Here is a 22,651-nt window from a genome sequence, read left to right as displayed (position 1 = left end):
CAAATCTAAAAATTGATGAAAAAGATTGGGCCTAATGTTTATCAGCAATTTTTAATTTAAGCTTAGATCTCATACCACAAACAAGACAATAAAAATATTCTTGAATTAAATCTGGTTGATTCTGTTCAAATCAAAGAATTTTCTTCATTTGTAGAGATTATGCAACATTTACATTTGTGTCTTGCTTTAAAAGAGCATCTTAGTAGAAAATGCCAAGAAACCCCAGTTATGACAAGACTTTAATGTAGCACTTATTTTCACTACTGGAAGTGGCTAAGGAACGGGCCATTCCAGATCAAAAAGTGCAAAAATTGGTTTAAAGAAATCAAATTCAGACAAAGGTAAACGGGAATGTTTTTATTTTATTATAAATATGCATTGTTAAGTTATGTGCAACATTGGAAACTTGCTTCAGTTCAAGGCTAGTCACCTTCCATTTGATGAGTCACAACCTGTAAGAAAAATAAAAGTTAACACCGAAGTCACCTACGACAATTAATTATGATTTATGAGTTATAAGCATTACTTACCATGTTATTTTGGTAATCTGTTGGTCCAGCTCCTGAAAGAATACACATTATCTTTAGTATTTTTAGTTATTGGGACAGAGTACAGCCTTTTCTTAGTAGAACCATGTCAGATGTTAACGATTGACTTCATTATTATATCAGAAGTCTAACACGCAAAATATCATCACTCGTAATATGAACTGTAATTTTCCCAGTTTTGTGAAAACACCTAAAAGCATGTAGCCAAATCTTACCTTCGTGTTTCACGGCCTGCTCACGCTGCTGCCACGTGAGCTGATCGTACTCATTTACAAAGTGCGTACATGTAATTTGTTCAAGCCTGAATTCACGTTACATCAGTTTTAATACCCAATATGAATGCAAGTAGCTGAAGAGACATACTTAAGATCAGTTATTGCAAAATTTAGGGTTCAGGTAAAGGAGCACATGACAATTGCAACGCGTGCTCTCGCGGAATAAAATGGCTCCGGATGTAAATGCTGCTTTTTTATAGCACATCCGGTGTGTGGAGGCGTGTTTTCATTGGCTGAGAGGCCTATAGCGTTCCCCCTCCTCCACTCCTGTGGATATGAATCCAAAAGTCCAACCTCCGCAGTGGTAATTTCAGGAAGAAGCATCTCTACCAACGCTGTAGCAAACATTTGACCCATCTGTCTGTGGCAGTCAGAAACAAATTTTCTATGTAGCGACCAGCCGCCCTGGACCACCCAGTCAGTCTGTCCCGGTTTGAGACCCGATGTTGACATGGACTGGCCAGTGCGAAAACGGGCTCTACTGTGCTGCATTTTAGCCTTGTTTTTCTACGCTGGTCCCCAAAAGGTAAGAAAGCTAGCTGAATAAACTAACTTAGACGGAATGAGGTTATTATTGTCGACTAAACAACAAGTATAATTTATAGTGGGATTTTTTTTCCTACTTTGGGACGTTTTAATAAAAATGTTTGTGCTTCAAGGAAGCTAAAATTCAGTCCATATGCTGCGTGTTGACAGCGGTTAGCTAAATACGAACGTTAGCTACCGTAGCTTGCTAAACTATTCATTTGACAACTTTTGGGGTCTAAAATCAACTCATCTGACTCATTAAAACTTGCGTAGATAGGTTTGTTTTTTTATCTGTCGAGTTCCAGAAAATTACGGGAAACCATTTGTCCTTATATCTGTACAATTATAGATCTGTAACGCATCACATTCATTTTTTACCACTCACTAATACTGCAGTGCTTTATTTAGTTGTTATTAAGGCTGGTTGATATTAGAAACATATGCAGTTGTGATGTCATCACAATCTCAATTTTTCTTTGTTTCTTTGCAGTGATCAACAACCAAACTTAGTTTAGCTTAGAGTAGACTTGACAGCCTAACACCATGTGATAATAAAAATACGCAGTCAAGGGTAGAACTTTTGATAGGTTCCTTTTTGATAACAGATGCAAGATTTTGTGAAGAGATTTTTGACTACAGTTTCAGTATTCCTGGACACAATGACCCTCAACTAACACAAACAGTGGATATCAAAAGTTTACCCCTACTTTTAAATCCAGTAAAGCCCATTTGCTGATTAGGACTGAGAAGATTTTAGGTAATTTTGAGTTTGATTCCAACATTAATTATGTACTGATGTCAATATGATGTTTCAAAGGCTTGCTTATCTCAACATTTGAATTCAACAACTTGATGCATGTGCACAAGTCACAGTTGTACTCCTGAAGGACGTTTCAGGGATGCTCGTTGTAAAAGCAGTACATGATGACTTCTTAGGGAAACTTTAATTTGGTACTGTTGCACCAGAAAGTTAAAATGTTCAAATGGATTCTGCCGTCTATATTAAGGTATAGTTAAAGGATCCAAAGTCCCTAATCAAAGTCAATTAAAAATTAGTGCCAGCCATAAAAAATCCAAACAGTGCAGTAGTTTAATAATCATGTAGTTTTAAAGTTTTTACCCCACTAATGTCAGAATTTTCAATTATATTAGGGCATTAAACTGTTGCATTGTTTTCTTCAGGCATTTAAATTTTTGGAAATAATTGCCTTGTTTTGAGTGTTCAATAAATAATGACTTGGTGGAATCTGTGGTATGCAGTTGTGTACACTTGATGTTAGATTTAAATAATTTAGAACCCTGTAAAGTCCTGGCCTTTCTTACTTTGAAACCTTGATGGTGTGTATACCTTCTGTTTACGAGGACTGAATCCATAACAACAGACAATGGACCTGTGACCATTTACAAATAAACATCTATAAGTTCATGCAAATCGAAGTAATATCGTATTGGGTATACGCTCTGTGAAGTACATTAACGCCTTGGTTTTTGATGGTTGGAATAAAGCCTTGATAATCTGCTGTTTTGGCTTTAATCTTGATCAAAAGTAATTAACATGTTCAAAATGAGCCAAAACCTTAAAAGCCCCGAGGAAGAGACCCTTCACTGCTACATGAGTAAACCAGCTCAGCTAAGAAGCAGATTAGAGTGGCTTTATAATCCCTTGTCATGTCTCGGGTTCTTCTCTTAGCCTATTAGAGTAAGCAGGTGTAGTGTGGATGACAAACGATAGTCCAACTATATATTCTGAGAGAAACTTCATGGGATTTCTAGAGAAGAAAAGTTCTTTTCAACAGTATTTTCTGTCACAGTTTAAACATTTTTCCTTTAAACGCATGACACATCAGTGACTCCTTTGTACTTTATACTTACACAAACCTAATTTAATGGTTGACAGGCGTAATAAATGTGGTAACTTTATAATTGCTAGAAACTACACAGAGGTCAATTTTACACACTTTCTTTCAGTGCAAACATATTTTGAATTGTTGCGTCTAAAGAAAAAGTAGATAAATTGGAAGTGGCTGTGCTTTATCTGAGTCTGCCAACATGTGGTATTGTTTTTTTTGTAGCAAAACCCCAAAGGTTCTCTATGAAGATGTGACTTGTCATTTTAGAAATATTATAGCCTCCTAACTCCTTTTAATTGTTTCTGTTAAGATGTCTAGCAATAAATATCTGATCTTGCTCTTCTGCAATGGTTATGGTGTTCTTTACAGAAGAAGGATGTATAATTTGATATATTTGTTGATTAGTCGAAGCTGTTGCCAGTATGCACTTCCCATAACGCATACACAGATGTGTGAAAAATATTTTTTTTTTCTTGGTTCCTGTGTTGGTTTGTTCTGCACTCAGGCAAGCTGCAGAAATTGCTGATGGCAGCAGACAATGTGATGGCTTCTACAAGAAGTTCACTTTTTACCCTGATGTTTTTGTTGTTGCCGTTTCATACTTCGACCACAAGGCTTTTTTTCATGCTCTTTTAAAACGTTTGTTGAAACTTGAAGAGGAAGCCGACAGTTCTGAGCGGCTCCATGTTTGGTTTGCGAGGCGCGGTGACCCTCCACTGACCGCTGCCGGTGATAACACAAGCATTGAAGTCCCTTTTGAAGCTGACCTCCGTTAAAATGTTGAAAATTTAGATTTAGGAACAAGATTGAAGAGGTTTTTTTTATACCCAGTTATCAAGTATTATGCAACCCTTATTTTGCAATGCTATTTCTGTGTAACTCACAGAATGAGGAAATGGAAGGGTGTGCATTATTTTAACCGTTGCTTTAATTGAGCCTTTGTAAATCTCATCCATTTTGAGCAGAGAGACTGTGGAGCAGATGTCGCTGATGCGCAACACTTCAACATATGCATCAGCTGCTAAATGTTGGTGTCCATGCAAACCTAGAGGTCCAGCAGATGTTTGGGAACTCATTTGTTTGTGAAACCAAGAGAGCTGCTGGAGGTTATGAGGGTGCGAGAACAGATTAGTTATGACTCTTCCCAGCACGCTTCTACGGTGCTTTGTGAGGTTGAGGCCCAGTGGGAACAGTTGCAGGTGCATATTATTGACACGCATGCTCATAAAGAACGGATGAGACCACAGGGAGAGAACTTAGGGCCAGATATCTTTTCTCTCTGCAGATGATCTGAAACCTTCAGTTGTTTTTTTTTTCTTAGTTTCTGTTCATTTTGGTGCTAGAAGTTTCAGAACAGTGTGATGAATAACTACAGTACACAGCTGATTGTGAAATGGCCTTTATAGGGTGCCTGCCACTGGTCACTGACGGTGTTTACAGAGGAATGGTATGCCATGTCACTGAAGGTGGAGACAAACCGCAGTAGTAGTTCCACATGTTCTTCATTGCACGTGCATTAAAGGCTGATGGATGGAAATCCTGCTGGTGCTGTTACTTTAAAAACATTTTTTATTTTTTCAAATTTTTTTCAGAATTCTTAAAATATCAAAAGGCTGATCTATTGACCTTATTGAATATAAGTGGCTTGGTAAGCAGACTGTATTTCTCAAACTCCAGACTGGAGGAGCCATTAGCTAATTTCTGCTTCTGAGGCTTTAAAAAGATACACTTCCAAAACCACAAAATTTCTCAGCATATTGTTCCCATGTCTTAATAAGATGCAGGAGAAAGCTGCACACTGCTAGTCAGTTGGCTAAAAGAAGACTCCTGCATTTATATTGGAACCCTTTCTGTGACTCTATTTGGTCCAGATGGGGCTCCATCTGAGGCAGATCCTGCCCCCGGTGCCATGTGGGCTCCAGTGTCCCTTGTATGTGAGTAGGTGTTGAAGGGTTTGGAGAGAGGAGTGCCCATCTGGGCTGCCAGCCCACTATTCAGCTGTGTGTGCTAAACTAGAAGAGCTCCTTTGGCAAAGTCCTTAGATACATTTCAAAAGGCAAAACCAACTTTACAAGATCTACTGGAAGGCAGGAATGCAACTTTTACCCTGTAAGGATTTACCAGCCATCTATACCATTTTAGCATGTTTGAACAGTAGAGCTGGAGACACAATGTGTTAGAAACCTTCCACTCTGTCAAACTAAACACTGCATGTCTTCTTGCTCCTTTTGCACATATTGATCAGGTGATCATGAGGGGATGCAGTGGTGCCTTACATGATTCTCCCCGTCGTGAAAATCTAGCTGCTTTAGAAGTTGTGGAACTGGCCAGTTTTGGGGTAACTACATGTTCTGGTACCAATAAGTAGATGTAAAAGCATACTTTCCTTAGTCTGGATAATTTCTCTGAGGAAGCCATTTTCAGTTCTCCAGGAAGCTCTTTATAGGTAATGCCTTTTATCGATATTGCTGTGGTTTAACAGGCAAATGAGCAGAGCTTCCGCTGCTTAGATTTCCTGTGACAGAGAAGTCAAAATCAAAACACAAAATGTTTTGTTTGTATGTTGTATAGGGGGACATATAACCTAACCATTTGCTGGCAATAAGTTTGGTGTATGATTATTAAGTCACAATCATGGGAGTGCTGCTTTGTTACCTAGCAACCTAAACTGAGGCCAGCCCAGGTGGAATTCCAGCAAGTCTGGTAAGCTGGTTTTACCGCTGTATGTGCTGTGCAATGGCTGCTGGAAAAGACAAGTGTTTTGTTGATAACTTACTGTCCTTGATGGTTGTGCAGGAAGCTCCACTTCTATTTGCTTCTTGGTCTGACTTGAGGTCAAAGATGTACCATTGTATCATTTTGTATCTGTTTGCAGCCAGTTTCACATGTCTTAGTGCTGCCTTCCAATTACCTCGGAAATTGTAACTTGGAGCTGTGTTTGATGTCAGACCCGAAGTAACAGCGTTCTAGTTGACAGGCTGGAATTTCACCTTGGCGACACCCATACACATTGTTTGCAGTACCTTAGTAGCATTTTAAGCTTTTCTCTCCATAAGCAAAAACCACTTTTAATGAGTTCATTTTGGAGTTGCAGGTCACATATGTAACATAAATTTTAGACACACTCCTACATGTGTGTCTTGTGAAATAAACATGTTTTCTCCACATCTGACCACCGTAGATGTGAGAAGCAGCCATATTGAAACATGGAGCCGACCTTACAAGTCGGCTAGGAAACTAGGCCTTAGGACAGGGGTGGGCACTCCTGGTCCTCGAGGGCCGGTGTCCTGCAACTTTTAGATGTGTCTCTACTTCAACAGACCTGAGTCAAATAATGAGGTCATTAGCAGGACTCTGGAGAACCTGACTGCACTTGGGAGGTGATTCAGCTATTGGATTCAGGTGTGTTGGACCAGGGAGACATCTAAGAGTTGCAGGACACCGACCCTCCAGGACCAGGAGTGCCCACCCCTGCCTTAGGAGCTGCTTCCTTTTATCAGCTGGAAATCAGACTTCAGAGGGCGTTCCAGTTGATTTTTCCAACTGGGAAGTCAGAAGTTTCCAGTTCCTAGTATAACTGGAACACAGGAAGTGTGCCGGTGTAAACATAGAGTTGGGAGGTGTGGCTAGCAGCAACTCATTTTGATTTAAAGTGAAAGAGCCTTAAAACGGCTAATTGTAAAAGGAGCTGAAAATAGGCAGAACTGAGCAGGTGAAATCTGATCATCCGAGAAAGATTTTGTGAAAAGAAATGCAACAAATGTGCTTTTTATAGACATTTGTTCGAAAATAGTCCCCCTATTAAAGTACTTTTTAAAGAACGAGAGAAAGTTCTGGAGTGAATAAAGTTTTCGGAGGCTATGAGGAGCACTGCCCTTTCTGCACATTGCCAAGTTCTGCTGCTTATATTTGCAGTAGTGATAAGCACACAAACATGTTATGGAAACTAAAGTAGCCCCACTCCCCACTCTTACTAAAGTGACATTGTTTTTAACTACAGTTGGAAAGCTAATAGGGGCCAGTCCGTTGAACAGTCTCCACCCATGCTGGCAGTCTGACTGATTGACCAGCTAATATAAGCTTGTTATACAACTAAAATTACTCTGTAAAAAGAAGAATGGTAATAAGGTTTAATATTGTATCCAAAAAATGCTTGTTCAATATATTTTTGTGAGTATGTTATTCAGAATCTCAAGTCCAAGATTAAAGTACACAACATGTGAATAGAGATTAAATGAGGTCAGCATGTTAAATTTTCCTCTCCATTGCCACCCTTTGCTAGTTTGTGTTTTAAGACTTGCTCAGTAGACCAGCTAACACAAGTCTATTATCCTGAGCCAGATGTCTTCATACCACTACATGATTATTTCAACATTTTGATGCTGTTTGGTGTCTGTGATACTGAGTAATAGTCGAGCGATTACAGACTTATCCACTGCTCAAATGCAGGCGCACATGTTCTAACCTAACCTGGGGTTTTAAATGGCAGAATGCATGCATAAACACATCTACTGGTTAAGAACCAGACATCCTGCAAGTGTTGCGTGATGATCATTTATTTGAGCCGTTTTCTGTTTTTGTAGGGATTTTGCAGCGCCAGCACAGTTGCCCTTCCTGAAAGCCTGCTCTTTGTGTCCACACTGGATGGAAACCTGCATGCCGTTAGCAAAAAGTCTGGTTCTATCAAGTGGACTCTGAAAGAAGGTAAGAGGAGACGACTGGTGTCAAGTTAAAGTGTTTGTATGCTTGTTATTCATACCACATTTCAATCACAAAGTACAATTGTTGTCCTGATTCCCAGTTGAAAACAGTGGAATCCTTGTTTTGCTTGTTGGGATGCAGTTTTCATTGGAGTAAAGCAATAAATTGATCAAATTGTAGGCAACACTTTATTGTATTTAGCTAATGTGAATCGTCCTTACAGCAAGTCCAGACCTGAAAATTTTTATGCAATTAGTATCACTCCCTGGATCATCTGGTCTAGCCAAAGTAATTAGGATTTTCTAATGCTTCATACACCTGGAATCTAAAAACAGAGCTTGTCGTTATGTGTCAAATCAATTGTATTTCTTTAAAAACATATTTACAGCTCTGAAAAAAATAGAGACTTCATGGTTATTCCACCAAATGGTGATTTCTGAACTCTTCCTGAGTAAAAACATTAGAATTGTTGTTTCTAAATGAATATGAACTTGTTTTATTTGCATTATTTGAGGTCTGAAAGCATGGCATCTTTTTTGTATTTATTTTCTGCAAATAAATACAAAATTTTTGCTTGGAATTTCGGAGACAGGTTGTTTGTAGTTCATAGAATAAAATAACAACGTTCATTTTACTCAAACACAGTGGCAATGAAAGGTTCTTAATTGTAAATGCCATTTAATAAGTCGCTTTATTTTATTCACATACATATCACAATTACGTTATTTTTTTTTTTATGTAATAAATTTCAAATCTAAAAGTAAAACCAGATAAACTGATCTTTTTAAGTGGTCTTTTAAGTTTTCCAGAGCTATATCTACTGCCTTTGTGCCTAGATTTATTATTGCTATTTTTATTGTGTGGTCAAGTCTTATTTTTAGACAGTACTATAAGAGGTGGTTCATTCAGGTTCTCTTAGCATTGGGAAGCAGGTAATTATTAACGGAGAAAGAGGGAAATGCTGCCTCTAATCAAGGTCTGAGTGAGCCGGGACCAGCAACTTTCCGGTAGTGTCACCTGCACTCATGGCCCGCACCATGGTTACCATCGTAAGGCTCTGTATTCTCTGGAATTGCATTAGATCAGGAGTCTTGGAAAACTAGCAAAAGTAAGATTTTAGGGGTATTTTTCTTAGTCTTAGTGTTATGAACTCACAATTTTAAGTGTGTATTCTCCTATTTTTGTGGACTTATTTTAGGCTTGACTTTAGTTTTGTTTTGCTTTTTTTTAAATTTATTTTTTAGGTAAAAACAAATTTAGTTCATGCTTGTTAATGCTGCCTGGCTCCACTCAATAACCAAATCTGCGATGATGAGGCAGAGGCTGCCTCCTCCGCATCATCTGTTTTCCTGGAACAGTTACTGAATATAAATTTCACCAGGCTTTGCACACACCTGTTGCATTTCAGTCATAAAATGATGAGAGGGAAGCAGAAATCTTCCACCTTTGTCAATACTGAAGAGTGCAGTTTAATATCAAACCTGTCATAATGCTGCTCGCTTCTCTCTTTGCAGACATGTATTTATGTTTCAGCCAGTCAGATTTAACCCACAATAAACATTTACTGAAGACTAATGTTAACTGAATAAAACGGTTATTTAACATCTTTGGATTATCTCACACCTAACCCGTGCCATTGTGAACACCTTACAGCTCCACCTGCTCCACACCCAGTTTGTTCACACTGGTGGGACTTGTATGTTTGTCTTTTTGCAACAGACACTTCAGGGTTGGGGTTTGACTGGTTTGGTAACCCCGTTGAAAGATGGAAGAAATCTTATGTAGGCTCCTCCCAACAAGATTATTATCTGTTTTTTGTTGAGGACAACTTTTAGCAAGACTTTATTCCATGGATTTATACTGGGATAGGTCAGTCGGATGGGTCGGATGTTGCGATCACACTGAATGATTGTTATTCTTGTTCTCATTGCTGGTGTGTCATGCCCGATTTACTCACAGAAAGCTTATCTGTTTGCCCTTCATGTTTGCCACTGGGGCTTGCATGTCCATTTGGACTTTGTGTCCTCTGCAGTTCGACGTCTCCAGCGTTCATGTCGCTCACTTACTCAACGGCCGCTGGCCATGTTTTCATCTGCCGGATGATATTCTTGTCAGTCCTGACTATCGTCTTTGTGTCCTCACAGATCCAGTTCTTCAGGTCCCGACACATGTAGCAGAGTACGTATCCAAGTTATCTTTTATTTTTTTTCTTTTGTTTGATACAAGTCAGTGTTTTGCAAAAGTGTTCACACCCCCTAAACGTACTGGCCTTCCCCAACGTTTGTCACATAAGATACAAAATATATTTTTTAAGATAGCCAGCATTTAGATTGTGAATAAATAAAATCCAGAGCAGCCGATGGTCTTTAAAAGCCATCTAATTAACAGGGAGGGAATTTAGCTCCAGAATAAATCCAGGTGTTCTGCAGGTGAAGGCCTCAGTGGTTTGGTTTAAGCTCCCATTACCACAGTGAAACATGCAGAAAAATCCTTGGGGAAAACAAACCACTATGACTGGAAAAGACTTCAAACTGTGGTGGAGGTTGCTTTTCAACAGGACAACCACTCTAAGCATGCAACCAAAGCTGCAAGACCTGAATATTGATGTTTGCATATGTTGATAGTCTGAGCTGCCTGAGTTTTAGTCCTTCAACTTTTTAGATGTTTATTGGTTTAAAAAAATGACACAAAATCTCTGGTTGTTCCAGTTCATGTTGTCCAGTTCAGTTCACATTTATGGCTGTAAAGTGGCAAAATGTGATAAAAGTTTACATTTTTAAGAATACTTTTTCCAAGACATTGTGTTCTGTTGTATCTTATCTCTATGTAGCAAAAGACAGGATGTGCTATTCACTATTGCCACATGTTGAGCTTGACCAGTGGCTTAGCAATAAACTCGTTGCCTTTACTCTTCTCACCAGACCAGCGTTTCTGCCGGACCCCAACGACGGCAGCCTGTACTCTCTGGGTGGAAAGAACAACGAAGGCCTCACGGTAAAAGGAAATGCGTTTTGTGAACCGCTGCTCAGTTCCTTGTTCGGTAGAAAAATAGTCATGCTTTCTCATTATGAGTTTGCAGCTGTGGTGGTTTATACTACTTGGTGCTATATTTTGTCGTTGACCTTAAAAACCACAAGGTTTATCTGAGGCTTTATGTCGTAACAGAAACTACCTTTCACCATCCCCGAGTTGGTCCAAGCCTCACCGTGTCGCAGCTCTGACGGAATCCTCTACATGGGTAAGACCCAATCATAAATTTCTCTTTGAGTTGGCCACACTGTGGTCATGGCATACGCATACACGTTTGTAGATCCGCCTGTGTTCCTCACCTTTCATGAAGGAGTGGGTGTTATCTGGTTTCAGCAGAATACAACACATTGTCTTCTGGTTCCACTAAATCTACAGCCTCATCTCATTTGAATTTTTGCCGGTCACATTTGCCTGCTTACTATCATCATCATCAGGCATTTAATTATATAGATTCAAACTGTTGCTGGTTGACTTCTTTAATCGATAACTACTTTTCATGTGGGTGGCTGCACATTATGTGAAAATACTGTATAAAGTGTAAATGCAAAACGTTGAGGGACTATCTCACTATGGAGTGATAAAACTCATTAACATTAAGGTTAAACGGTCGCAGGTTATTTTGAATAGCTGGTCTTGTAAAAAGTGCCTCATTTAATCAGATTAGCAGTTATGTTGACAGGAAAGCTGTAAATGGGGGTTTTTCGCAAGTGGAACAATTTCACATTTAAATGCATTAGAACCACAAACCTCAATGTGTTTTATTGAGGATCGGCAGTATTTTAAAAGGCATGCAGTTTTGGGCATGTCTCTGCCTGTTGGGACATTTTTACCTATTTTTCTTTGCAAAATTAATTAAACTCAGTCACATTGGATAGAAGGCTTCACCACCTTAAGTATTTTGCAGCCAGTAACAGGTTTTATTTCCTTTGTTTCCTTTTTTTTATATTCCCACGCATCTTATCATCAGCTTTTACCAGCTTCTGTTTTGTTTTTTTTCTAACCCAGCTTTAAACATCTCCCTGACCTGCCTGCTGTGATCTTTGCTCTCCAGGATGCTCTTTGTTCTCTTAACAAGCCTTCAAACAACACCTGCATTTATACCGAGATTAAACTGAGCACAGGTGGAATCAGTTTACTAAACGGGGTTCATTTAGGTGCATCAGACTAGATGGGGCTGCTTTGTTGGTCGACCGTGTAAAATCCCAACAAAGTACATTGAAGTTTGCAACGTGACAAAATGTTTTGCAAGACTGCAATCGCCAGGTGCAGCTTTATAGCTGAAATCACCCAACTAATCAGTTTCCTGTGTGTGTTTGTCTATGTGCTCTCCTGCAGGTAAAAAGCAGGACTTGTGGTATGTGGTGGATTTGCTAACAGGTGAAAAACAGCAGACACTGACGTCGTCCTTCGCTGAAATGCTCTGTCCGTCTTCATCCCTTCTCTATCTGGGACGAACGGGTAAAAACAAAACTAGCTCAGCTGTTTGGTTTTTTTAATTATTATTCTAACCAGAATCTATGACACACAATATTTAATCTAGTTTACCAGAAGGTTTCATTTATTTATTTTTTTGGTGAGACTGTTATATAGTCATTGCTCATTAGTGCAGCCAATTTAACAACTACCTCTCCAATAATTATCTCCTTAAATTTGACGGGGCTAAGAGTGTTTGCAAGTTGACAGCTCACATTAGCTTTTGTTGGGCATTGTTAAGGAAATTTTACACAATTCATTGTTGCAGTTTTATAATAAAACTGACACTGAAACTCTGCAGTGTGTGCTGCTTACGTCACCATGCATGTTTCTGTCTTTGTTAGAGTACACCATCACCATGTACGACACAAAGAATAGAGAGCTGCGCTGGAATGCCACTTATTCCGACTATGCCTCTACCCTCCCTGATGATGACATGAAATACAGTAAGATTCCTACTCAAGCATGCTCGTTGTTAGCTTAACTCTCTACTACACTGGGCATGCTAATTGCATCTCGTTGTCCCTTCCACAGAAACGGCTCATTTTGTCTCAAACGGCGACGGCCTCGTGGTGACCGTGGACAGTGAGACGGGAGACATTCAGTGGATGCAGAACTACAATTCTCCTGTGGTGGCGATGTACATCTGGCAGCGGGAGGGTCTTCGCAAAGTTCCCCACACCAACGTCGCCGTGGAAACGCTGCGGTACCTCACTTTCATGTCCGGAGAGGTCGGACGGATCACCCAATGGAAATATCCGTTTCCAAAAGAGAAAAAACCCAAAAATAAATTCATGTAAGGAAAACCTTAACTTGCCTTAGATTTTATCTTCTACATTTTATCTTCTGCGTTTTCTTATGTATTTAGTTCCATTTGACATATACTGAATGTTCAGAGATGATAAATAAGCCATGTAATGTAGCTAAAAAGCTGGTTGATCAGTCTTGCATTAATTAAATTAATGAAAAGTTAAGTGGAAGGAAAATGTCTGGTTGAAAAATCACATCCTTGGCTGGAATTGGAGCTTCGAGAGGCCTCTTTTCAAAATAAAGTAAATCTTTTTTTTTTCTTTTTTCTGTGGAAATAAAGCTCCAAAAGCCTGGAGGGAAAAGCTGAAAAGTAAAACCAGAACTCGTTGGTCTTCTCTGAATTGTTTTAGCCTTGTCATTTGGCTTGACAAGATTTTATCTGTGTCGCTGCACAGTTTATTGTCAAACATGTTGAAATATTTTTGGCCATGAAGTAACAGGTGTAACTGACGGTTTTTATTTTTGTTTCTTTCAGGGCCACTTTGTATGTGGGCAAATACTCCACTAGCCTGTATGCATCACCGTCTCTGGTGCATGATGGAGTCACAGTGGTGGTGAGCACAATCTGCATATTTATCAAGTACAACATTGATCAAGTGGACAACATAGACATGATCTAGATTATTTTTAAACAGTCTATATATATATTTGCATTAAGTTTGATTTCTGTCAAGGTTTTTATTTATTGTTTCTTAGTTAATAAACCTTGAAGACTTGATTGTTTGAAGTAGGAGGCTGCTATTTCTACAGACTTCCTTTTTATAGAAGCTCATGAGGCGTCTGATAACAGGAAGTGTGTGTTTGTCTTTAGCCTCGTGGAAGCACCTTCCCCCTGCTGGAAGGCCCTGATAGCCAGGAGACAGAGGAGGATAAGGAGTGTGTGATCACTCCCAGCACAAGTGTGAAATTCAACGCTGGCCTCCGAGAGCGAAACCGGATCAATTTTATGAGGAACTATCTGCTTCTCATAGGTACGACACAAAACAAATCACAGCCGTTCTAATCTTTAGTTACTCATCTTGAAGCTGGGAGAAGAAAAAGAGATTTGGTGTCATAATGGTTTAAAAATCCACTTTCCTGAACAAGTTTTGATGTCGGAACGCTTAACCAAAGACGACACACTTAATCAGAACTTGGAAATGTTTATGCTTTCAGTTTAATGGTGCCTGACATCTACTGGGTGACTGGTGGAGCTGCAGAAATGTTTTTGTATTGTTAACATTAGCCTGAACAGAAGTGGATTGTTTTGGCAATAATTTGTCCTTTACCAATGCTTGTTTAATCTGTTTTTAAAATCTCAAATAAAAAGTCTATCTTCCATTTTTCAGCTGCCTTCATGTTTTGCTGGCTGTATCCATGGTGCTGACTTTTATTAACATTGGACAATTTAAAGCATAACTTTGTGTTTGAAATATGGAAAGTAGCTGTTTTCTCTTTTATTTTACATTAAGTGCAGCTGAAGAGAACAAGTTTTGTTTAATGTGTGCTTTAAGGCTACTTTATGAACACATTCTTGTAAGAATATTCTTCTAATGTTGACAGCACCTCTATAACCCGGTGTGGTGAGGGGTGGAGTCTCCACTCCTTAAACTGGTTTCTTTAAAAAGAAATTCATTGTTTGCTTGAAATGAATCTGTTTCTGTAGGTCCTTTGGATACTTTAGACTTGAGTTTCTTTGTTTGTGAAGTTTTTTTCCGTATTCCCTTTCAGGTCACCATGAAACGCCCCCCGAGGCTCACACCAAGATCCTGGAAACATTCCCTGAAAACTTCCCTCGTAACCAAGGCAACGTCATCCCACCTACTACGGATAAGAAAGGAGAGGAGGTCCGGGTCATCTCTCGTGTGGTGGAAATATCCTGACCCTCCATGCACTTTTTTTCCTGTGTAACATCTTTCCTGCTTTTCTGATTCCTTTCTGCAGAAGGTCAATGACAGTGGCATGGACGATAGGCCGCCTTCCACCTCCATCCAGGAACCGGGGACCAGCAGCCGCACGGCGCGCTCAGAGGCCCCTGTGGACTCAATGCTGAAAGACATGGCCACCATCATCTTCTCCACTTTCCTTCTTGCCGGCTGGGTGGCTTTTGTTATAATCTACCCCAAGGTAAGAAAAATTCTCACCTTTTATAAAGCATCAAATGTACTTATTATAGAGGATTTCTATCACAGCTGTAGCTAATGACTGCAAACCCTGTAGAGTTCTGGCTACATGAATTGGCCTGTCAAGATGACTAATTTTTCTGGACAATAAATTGTCCCAGAAGTTATTGCGATAAACGATAATATTATTTTGAGACCTTTTTTAAGTTATAAAATGGTAATGGCACAGTAATGCAACACCCTCTCAAAGATCAATAACAATTAATTAATTAAATTTGACTAAACAAAATATATAAAAGTTTCAAAACTAATTTAGTACCAAATTAGAAAATAACAAGGGGACAAGGTGCTTGAGTGTGAAAATACCTCAGCATTAACCTGTGGAAGTTGTACCTGCTGACTTTTTATTAGCTTTATATAATAACAGGTGTATGTATTGGATCTCAAATGGCTTAAAAAGGTTCAAGAACACATTTTGTAATTGTTGCATCCTTTGTTTTCTGTTGTTTTTGCGGCAGAGCGTGCACAAGCAGCAGCAGCTGCAGCACCAGGAGTTCCAGAGACAGATGGAGGAGCGGCTGGAGCTTCTCCAGCGGCAGCAGCCTTTCTCCCCTGCAGACGTGGGTTTGGCTCCCGACAGTGACTTCCTGGACGTGGCTCGCACTCGTTCCGACTGCTCTGACCACAGCAGCCCCAACGTCACCCCCCGTGCCTCCAACCACTCTAACTTATCTGTGTCCGAGGTGGGCAGCTCAATTTATGAGCATGAAGATGGAGGTAAGGCTCTAATTCTGTTTTTGTACATCAGCTGGTTTGTCGTGGCTTCGTTTTCACTGCTTGAAATGTTTTTGTCAGAGGAAGACTTCTCTACGGTTAGAGTCGGCAACATTACCTTCCACCCCAAACAGGTGCTGGGCCATGGTGCCGAGGGAACTATGGTTTATAAGTAAGGGAATCAGAGTAAAATTGTATATATTCTCCCGCATCACAGTATTACATTTCCACTTTTTCTCCAACAGGGGGCAGTTTGACAACCGTCCAGTGGCGGTGAAAAGAATCCTCCCAGAGTGCTTCAGCTTTGCGGACCGAGAGGTTCAGCTGCTCAGAGAGTCTGATGAGCATCCAAATGTTATCCGTTACTTCTGCACCGAGCGGGACCGCCAGTTCCAGTATATCGCCATAGAGCTGTGTGCTGCCACGCTTCAGGAGGTAAATAATCTATCATGTTTTTGTTTTTCAATAAATTTATTCTTCTCATCTTGAACAACAACGGAACCCTAAAGTGCCGTTAAAAGTTTGCTCAGTGGCAGAGCTCCTAGACCTGAAAGCTTTACAGTCACCGTTGGTCTCCAATTTGGAGGAGGATGCTCAGATAAATTCAGGAAATCTTGATACTCTCTTCAAATATGATTTGCGCTAACATAAACTTATCCTCAAGCCTGTTTAATATCCAACTATTGTTTATTGTTTTTAAGACCAAAGACCCCTAATATTTTACACCCCAATCAGACTGGAGCTATTGGAAACATAACTTCCTGTCATGAATGACAATCTTATATCTGCCCCCAATGCATTTGAGAAAACAAATGATTGTTTTTTTCCAACTTGTTCTTTGTCACTCTCCCTCTCACTATTTGAGATATATTAATGGTATTAAAATGGCTAATAGAAACTATAACCATTCCATTACAGGTTGATGCTGATATGTGTTTTTAACACTTTAACAAGCTAACACAATTACGTTGTGGAAAACTCTCCTTTTCTCACTTTAGTTGTTTTTTTCCCTCTGGTTTATTTTTATGTCTTATTGTTTTGTTTTAATTTGTGGGTTTGAAATGTACCCACACTTGTTTAAAAATGTGACATAAAATATCTTGCAGCATTGTTCTTTCTTCCTCTCAGTCTATAGTAATGTTGAACTCACTTCACTGTAGAAAGTTCTTACAGCTTCCAGTGTATGATGGACTTGACCTTTGGTGATTCCTAGGATGCTTCTAAATGTGTTAACCAGTTTCCGTTCATATGAGGATGATGGTTTTTGTCAGCCTGTTGAAACTAAACGCCCTATTACCCCCAAAACTCATGAAAAATTAATTTAGCCATGGATAAAGTTGGCTAATATTAAACTTCTATAAATGCCCTGACCTCAGCCCTATTAAAAATGGATGGTCTGCAGTTTAAAGCCTCATCTGGGCCAAGGCTGACCATCTCACCACCCTGAAGAGAGAAATTCCCATCAAACCGTTTTCTCCACAGAATGCTTTTTTTAAATTTTAATTCTATTTTCAACATCGTTTCCTTTCCTCTTGCTAGTATGTGGAGGAAAAGGATTTCAACCGTCATGGACTTGAGCCAGTCATACTTCTGCAGCAGACCATGTCCGGATTAGCCCATCTGCACTCTCTCAAAATAGGCAAGTGTCTCTAAAACCTAAAATACTTTCACTGTCTTCATGTCTTTGGTTGCTGTTGAAACATAATTTTCCCTCTCCCTCTAGTCCACAGAGACCTGAAGCCCCACAACATTCTGGTGTCCATGCCGAACGCACACGGCCGAGTCCGGGCCATGATCTCCGACTTCGGCTTGTGTAAGAAGCTGGCGGTGGGACGTCACAGTTTCAGTCGAAGGTCCGGGGTTCCAGGGACCGAGGGCTGGATTGCTCCAGAGGTCCTCAGTGAGGACTTCAAGGACAACCCGGTGAGTCAGGGATGTAGTTGCACATCTGTCATGAGCACTACTGAAATGTGTGCTAGTGTTTTCCTGTGAAGCCATCTCAAACTATGTGATGTCGCTCTTCTAATGGGATCCCTGTAGACCTACGCGGTGGATATCTTCTCTGCCGGTTGTGTCTTCTACTACGTGGTTTCTCAGGGAAGTCACCCCTTTGGGAAGTCTCTACAGAGGCAGGCAAATATTTTACTGGGAGGATACAGCCTCGACTATCTGCAAGGTGACAAACACGGTGAGAAATGCTCCCAAGAGAAGTAACGTAGTTTGTTTCTGTTGCTAATTCTCAGAATGGCAAAAAATGTTCTTTTCTCTTTTCATAATTAACTAAACACATTTGTATTTTTTTTATTTTTTATCTTCCTAGGTGAAATTGTTGCCAGAGATCTCATAGAACAGATGTTGAGCATGGATCCCCAGAGAAGACCTTCAGCTGAAAGTGTTCTCAAACATCCTTTCTTCTGGACTCTGGAGAAGGAGTTGCAGTTCTTCCAGGTTTGGGCTCTTTTCACGCACTGGACTTCACAACCAGGGTTCTGCAATCCTGCACACTCTATGGAGAGAAGCAGCAACATTTGTTACCATATACAGACTGATTGTACTATTTTACATAAATGCAGATTAATGTACAGGGTCAAACGGTGTATAATACCAGCTGACTTAGTATTGTTTTGGTATTTTAATGCTTAATGCTAGCAAACAATGTTCAAGCTTTTGAAGAAAGCACATTTTTTTCTAATTCAACACTGAATATATAAGTGTAATCTCCTCAAAATTCATCCCCATCGACATATCTCCAGAGGTATTTATGGGGTCACTATGTATTTTTAAAAAGTTTCAAATTAGAGCACAGCACAAAGTGATCCATTAGGTCCTTTTATTTAGCCTTATTTTATTGCGGCAGATTAAAATCTTTTTTTTTTTCTTTTTTTTTTTTTTTTTTTTCTTCTTGGCAGGATGTGAGTGACAGAATAGAAAAGGAGCCGCTGGACGGACCAATCGTGAGGCAGCTGGAACGAGGAGGGAGGGCTGTCGTCAAGGGCGACTGGAGAGAACACATCACTGTGCCACTGCAGACAGGTATGATGAGGCTGGTTAAACGGTGCAAGCTATACCGCAATTAAGCATCTTCTAAAGAAGTCGCCTTATTTGGTGTGGTGTTGTTTGGCACCTTGATCTCTTACATGTGGTGCGGTTTCATTTTGGGTGTTGTAGTTCTTTGATTTGCTCTCGCAGACGGGATGAATGTTTCCTGTCACAGGATAGAAGAAGTCTATGAAGTAGGCAGCTTTCTGTCTGCAGTGCCACACTTTGAGGATCAAAACCTAGAACAGTGGTTTGATTAAATATTGCAGAACTACCATTTTATTTTCAAGTCATGAAAGCGGCAAAAAAGTAGCAACTGGGTTCTATGTTTATAATAATGATCTCAAAATATCATTGGTAAAATATATACATACAAATATATATGTTTGTCAGGGTTTTCATATTTGTTTATTTCTTCTTTAAGGAGCCATAGATCAACATTCAACTTTTTAATTTCTCAGCTTGACGATGGTCCTTTTGAACTCAGTGGAGCCATAATAACTTTACATGATGAAATCAAATTACACCTTTTTTATGAGAAATATATTTTAGCTTTTGATGGAGTTATTACTCCATCAAAAGAAAAAAAACCTCTTGTAATAAAGCATACATTTCTGAGATTTCTGGCCTTTTTTAATTCATTCTAACCCGATACTGGATTTACTTTGTAAAAAGCTCAATGGGTTTGATTTTTCTCTCTGGTAGATTTGCGGAAGTTTCGCTCCTATAAGGGCGGGTCAGTCAGAGACCTTCTGCGTGCAATGAGAAACAAGGTGAGGCACAGTTGTTGCATAATTTAAAATAATCGCACTCCTCACTGCTGTAGTTTTGAGGATTTCTCTCATCTCAACAGAAACATCATTACCGAGAGTTGCCCATCGAGGTACAGGAGACCCTGGGCTCCATCCCTGACGACTTTGTCTTGTACTTCACATCGCGCTTTCCTCACCTCCTGATGCACACTTATCTCGCCATGAGGACGTGTGCGCCTGAGAGGCCTTTCCTGCCTTATTACCCCACTGCAGAGCAGCTTCAAAAAACACAGATCCAGGGTTTGCAAAGACTCACTGAGCCATGCACCCAACCCCTGCTAGATCATACAACACTACCTACGTTGCAAACACAGGAATCGACTCCTTTGACACTGTGTGGGCAGTCGCTCCCCTCGTCAAGAGAACATCCGGTACCTTCAGACTTTTCCTTTCATGCGGCTCACCCAGACGACCTGGGGCTGACTCCTCCCTGTGAAAATGTCTCTCAGTGGCCTACGGTTCCTCTCAGGCAGGAGGTACTCACTAGCCAGGACAACAAAACCAGCTCGGACTGAGCCAAAGCTAAAGTGGACACAGAACTAAGGGAGCTTTGCCTTAAGCAGTGGAGAACATTCAGGGGTTTGCTGCTGTGCTGCTGTGAGGTCCAGGCCTGCAGTGCCTGGAGTCGCATGCAAGCACTGCAGACAAAACAAAAGTGCCTTCCGCTGGTCTGGATTCAGGTTTGTCCGACTCCGCTCAGACGTCTAACTGCCTACAAGGTGTTGGATATTTTCTTGTAGCTGGACTGCACAGAGAAATTGCTTTTTAATTTTAATTTTGTTTTATTACACAGTGCAAAAAAGTGTCCAAAAGCTCTCTGCTCATTGTGGGAAATGTCTGCAAATGTTGTTGAACAATTGGGTAGTTTTCTTGTGCAATGTTGTGTGTTTCTCAGTAAGGGTATTTGCTGAAGATGCTGTACGTATAGATTTGTACAGAAAGATTTAAAGTTTGGGTCATAGATTGCTTAATATGACCCACGTGCCTTTTTATACATATACATATAAAAGAACGGTTTATTATATATAAACCCATCACTGTGCTGCATGGGTCCTGCTCATTAAACAGACTATGCTTCATGTGCTTGATTTCACTAAATGCTGCTAGAATCTAATCTGTGTTGTTGACTCAGACTGTTCCAAAGTATCTGAATCCAGGTAATGATTTAATCCTCATCATGATGTTGAGAATGAGTTAAAAAGTGAAGCCAGAAAATGGTAATGTATGACTTTTCTTGTTAGTGTCGGTGATGTTGATGACTTGCACATATTAAATTCTTTATTGTTTTCTACTCGTATTTTTCTTGTTGTTCCATCTTGTGACTTACAGGTTTGCTGCAAGATTTTTAGAAATCTATTTTTAAACTTCACATATTTTTATTTTTAAAATATGGCAGGTTTTTCATAAATTATGTCTACTCCTAAATTTGTTCTTTTGATCATTCTTTTATTTTATTTGATGTGGGTTTTGAATTTAAATTATGGTGGTTTTAGAAGGGTTTTGAATTTATTTGGCAGAAATATTGATGTTTATTGGGGATAAATGGAGTATTCAACAACCAGAGCCTGGGCCAAACTGAAATATGTTTATGTATTGTGGTCTAGAAAGAAGAGTGTACATATGGAAGAGCAGGTTCTTTGTGTTTAACTACAAACAAATGAAGTTGGCATCTACTAATATATATCAAGTTTTGCCAAATCTGTTTGGATTCAGATTTGTAAGACTGATCAAGGTAGAGTTGTTGCCCTTTTTTTCCTCTCCTTTCTGACTAGCACCAAATTGGATAAACTGTACCTCACTGTTTAATGGCGGTGAATGAGTCTCAACAAGGTTGCACAAAGCACCAAAATGTGGCCCTTTTTTTCTTTTCATTTTAGATAAAATGGATAAAATCTAGATAAAATCTGCAAAGGTCTTGAGACTGGGGCAGATGTTCACCTTGCACTAGGCCAGGGTAATGAGTGTAAACATACAGCAAGAGCTACAATTCAATTCAGTGCTTTAGGTCAAAGACTATGCTAGAAAATTAACCAAAGTCCAAACATAAATTGGACATAAATTGTTTTTGCACAGTTTAGAATCTGTGCAAAAACAAAATTGCTGTTCAAAGGTGATCTCCATCTACTTTGATTGACCTATTCTTCTAAGGATTGTATGGGACCTGTTTGGGTTAACTAAATAAACCTATTTAAACTAGTAACAATTGGTTACATAGATCATAGGTGGGTATTGAAGAAGTATTAATTGTTATGGTGCCCAGTCCCCGTTTTTACCCAATATTAAGCTAGATCACATCTCTTCATGCAGTTTTATGAGCCAATCCTACAAACCCGCAAAATCTGATGGTTCCAACCAATTTTGGTCCCATAATCCGCTACATGGAGGAGAACGCTATAAAAATGCATGCTGTACTTTTCAGATTTTTAGCAGTGAAAAAGTTCAAAGCATTATTTTCCTTCAACTTTGTATTAGTTCATATTAAAGCATGGACGTAGGTTTGGGTATGGACGGTCGTGACATGGGTTAGGGTTAGGGTTAGGGTTAACCCGTGACAATATTCAAGGGATATAAGATAGTCCCGACCAATTTTTGCCATATTAATAAAAAAAAACACGTATTCTTTAACAAAAACAAAATTAATAAACAAAAAACTTACATTGATTAGTTTAATATTTCAATATACTACGCAGTGGTATCATTCATTTTAAA

At 39.6% G+C, this 22,651-nt stretch overlaps 1 protein-coding gene and 1 long non-coding RNA gene across 2 annotated transcripts; one reads left to right on the top strand and one right to left on the bottom strand.

Moving 5' to 3' along the window:
• Nucleotides 1-360: 360 nt before the first annotated feature.
• On the bottom strand, nt 361-986 carry LOC122822515. Its single transcript, XR_006369155.1, has 3 exons — nt 764-986; nt 531-562; nt 361-452 (listed from the first exon to the last, which is right to left on the bottom strand). It is a non-coding gene; the product is annotated as an uncharacterized LOC122822515 (long non-coding RNA).
• A 105-nt stretch (nt 987-1,091) lies between these two features.
• On the top strand, nt 1,092-21,239 carry LOC122822512 (serine/threonine-protein kinase/endoribonuclease IRE1-like). Its single transcript, XM_044101237.1, has 22 exons — nt 1,092-1,349; nt 7,785-7,905; nt 10,047-10,080; nt 10,824-10,896; nt 11,068-11,140; nt 12,268-12,390; nt 12,750-12,851; nt 12,940-13,201; nt 13,691-13,769; nt 14,027-14,186; nt 14,926-15,041; nt 15,139-15,321; nt 15,836-16,094; nt 16,173-16,263; nt 16,337-16,526; nt 17,631-17,730; nt 17,815-18,014; nt 18,132-18,279; nt 18,412-18,539; nt 19,001-19,124; nt 19,836-19,903; nt 19,984-21,239. The coding sequence occupies exons 1-22, from the start codon at nt 1,275-1,277 to the stop codon at nt 20,455-20,457; spliced, it is 3,183 nt and encodes a 1,060-aa protein (XP_043957172.1). The 5' UTR covers nt 1,092-1,274; the 3' UTR covers nt 20,458-21,239.
• The last annotated feature ends 1,412 nt before the right edge of the window (nt 21,240-22,651 follow it).

Source organism: Gambusia affinis, linkage group LG19 (assembly GCF_019740435.1).
Source record: "Gambusia affinis linkage group LG19, SWU_Gaff_1.0, whole genome shotgun sequence".
Lineage (NCBI taxonomy): Eukaryota > Metazoa > Chordata > Actinopteri > Cyprinodontiformes > Poeciliidae > Gambusia > Gambusia affinis.
Note: the sequence above shows the minus strand (reverse complement) of the source record. Positions and strands in the feature narration are given on the sequence as shown.

Coding starts and splice junctions, on each gene's coding strand:
- LOC122822512 (XM_044101237.1), top strand. CDS start 1,275: ATGGACTGGCCAGTGCGAAAACGGGCTCTACTGTGCTGCATTTTAGCC. Junction 17,731..17,814: donor TCTGCACTCTCTCAAAATAG/GCAAGTGTCTCT, acceptor CTCTCCCTCTAG/TCCACAGAGACCTGAAGCCC. Junction 18,540..19,000: donor AGGAGTTGCAGTTCTTCCAG/GTTTGGGCTCTT, acceptor TCTTCTTGGCAG/GATGTGAGTGACAGAATAGA.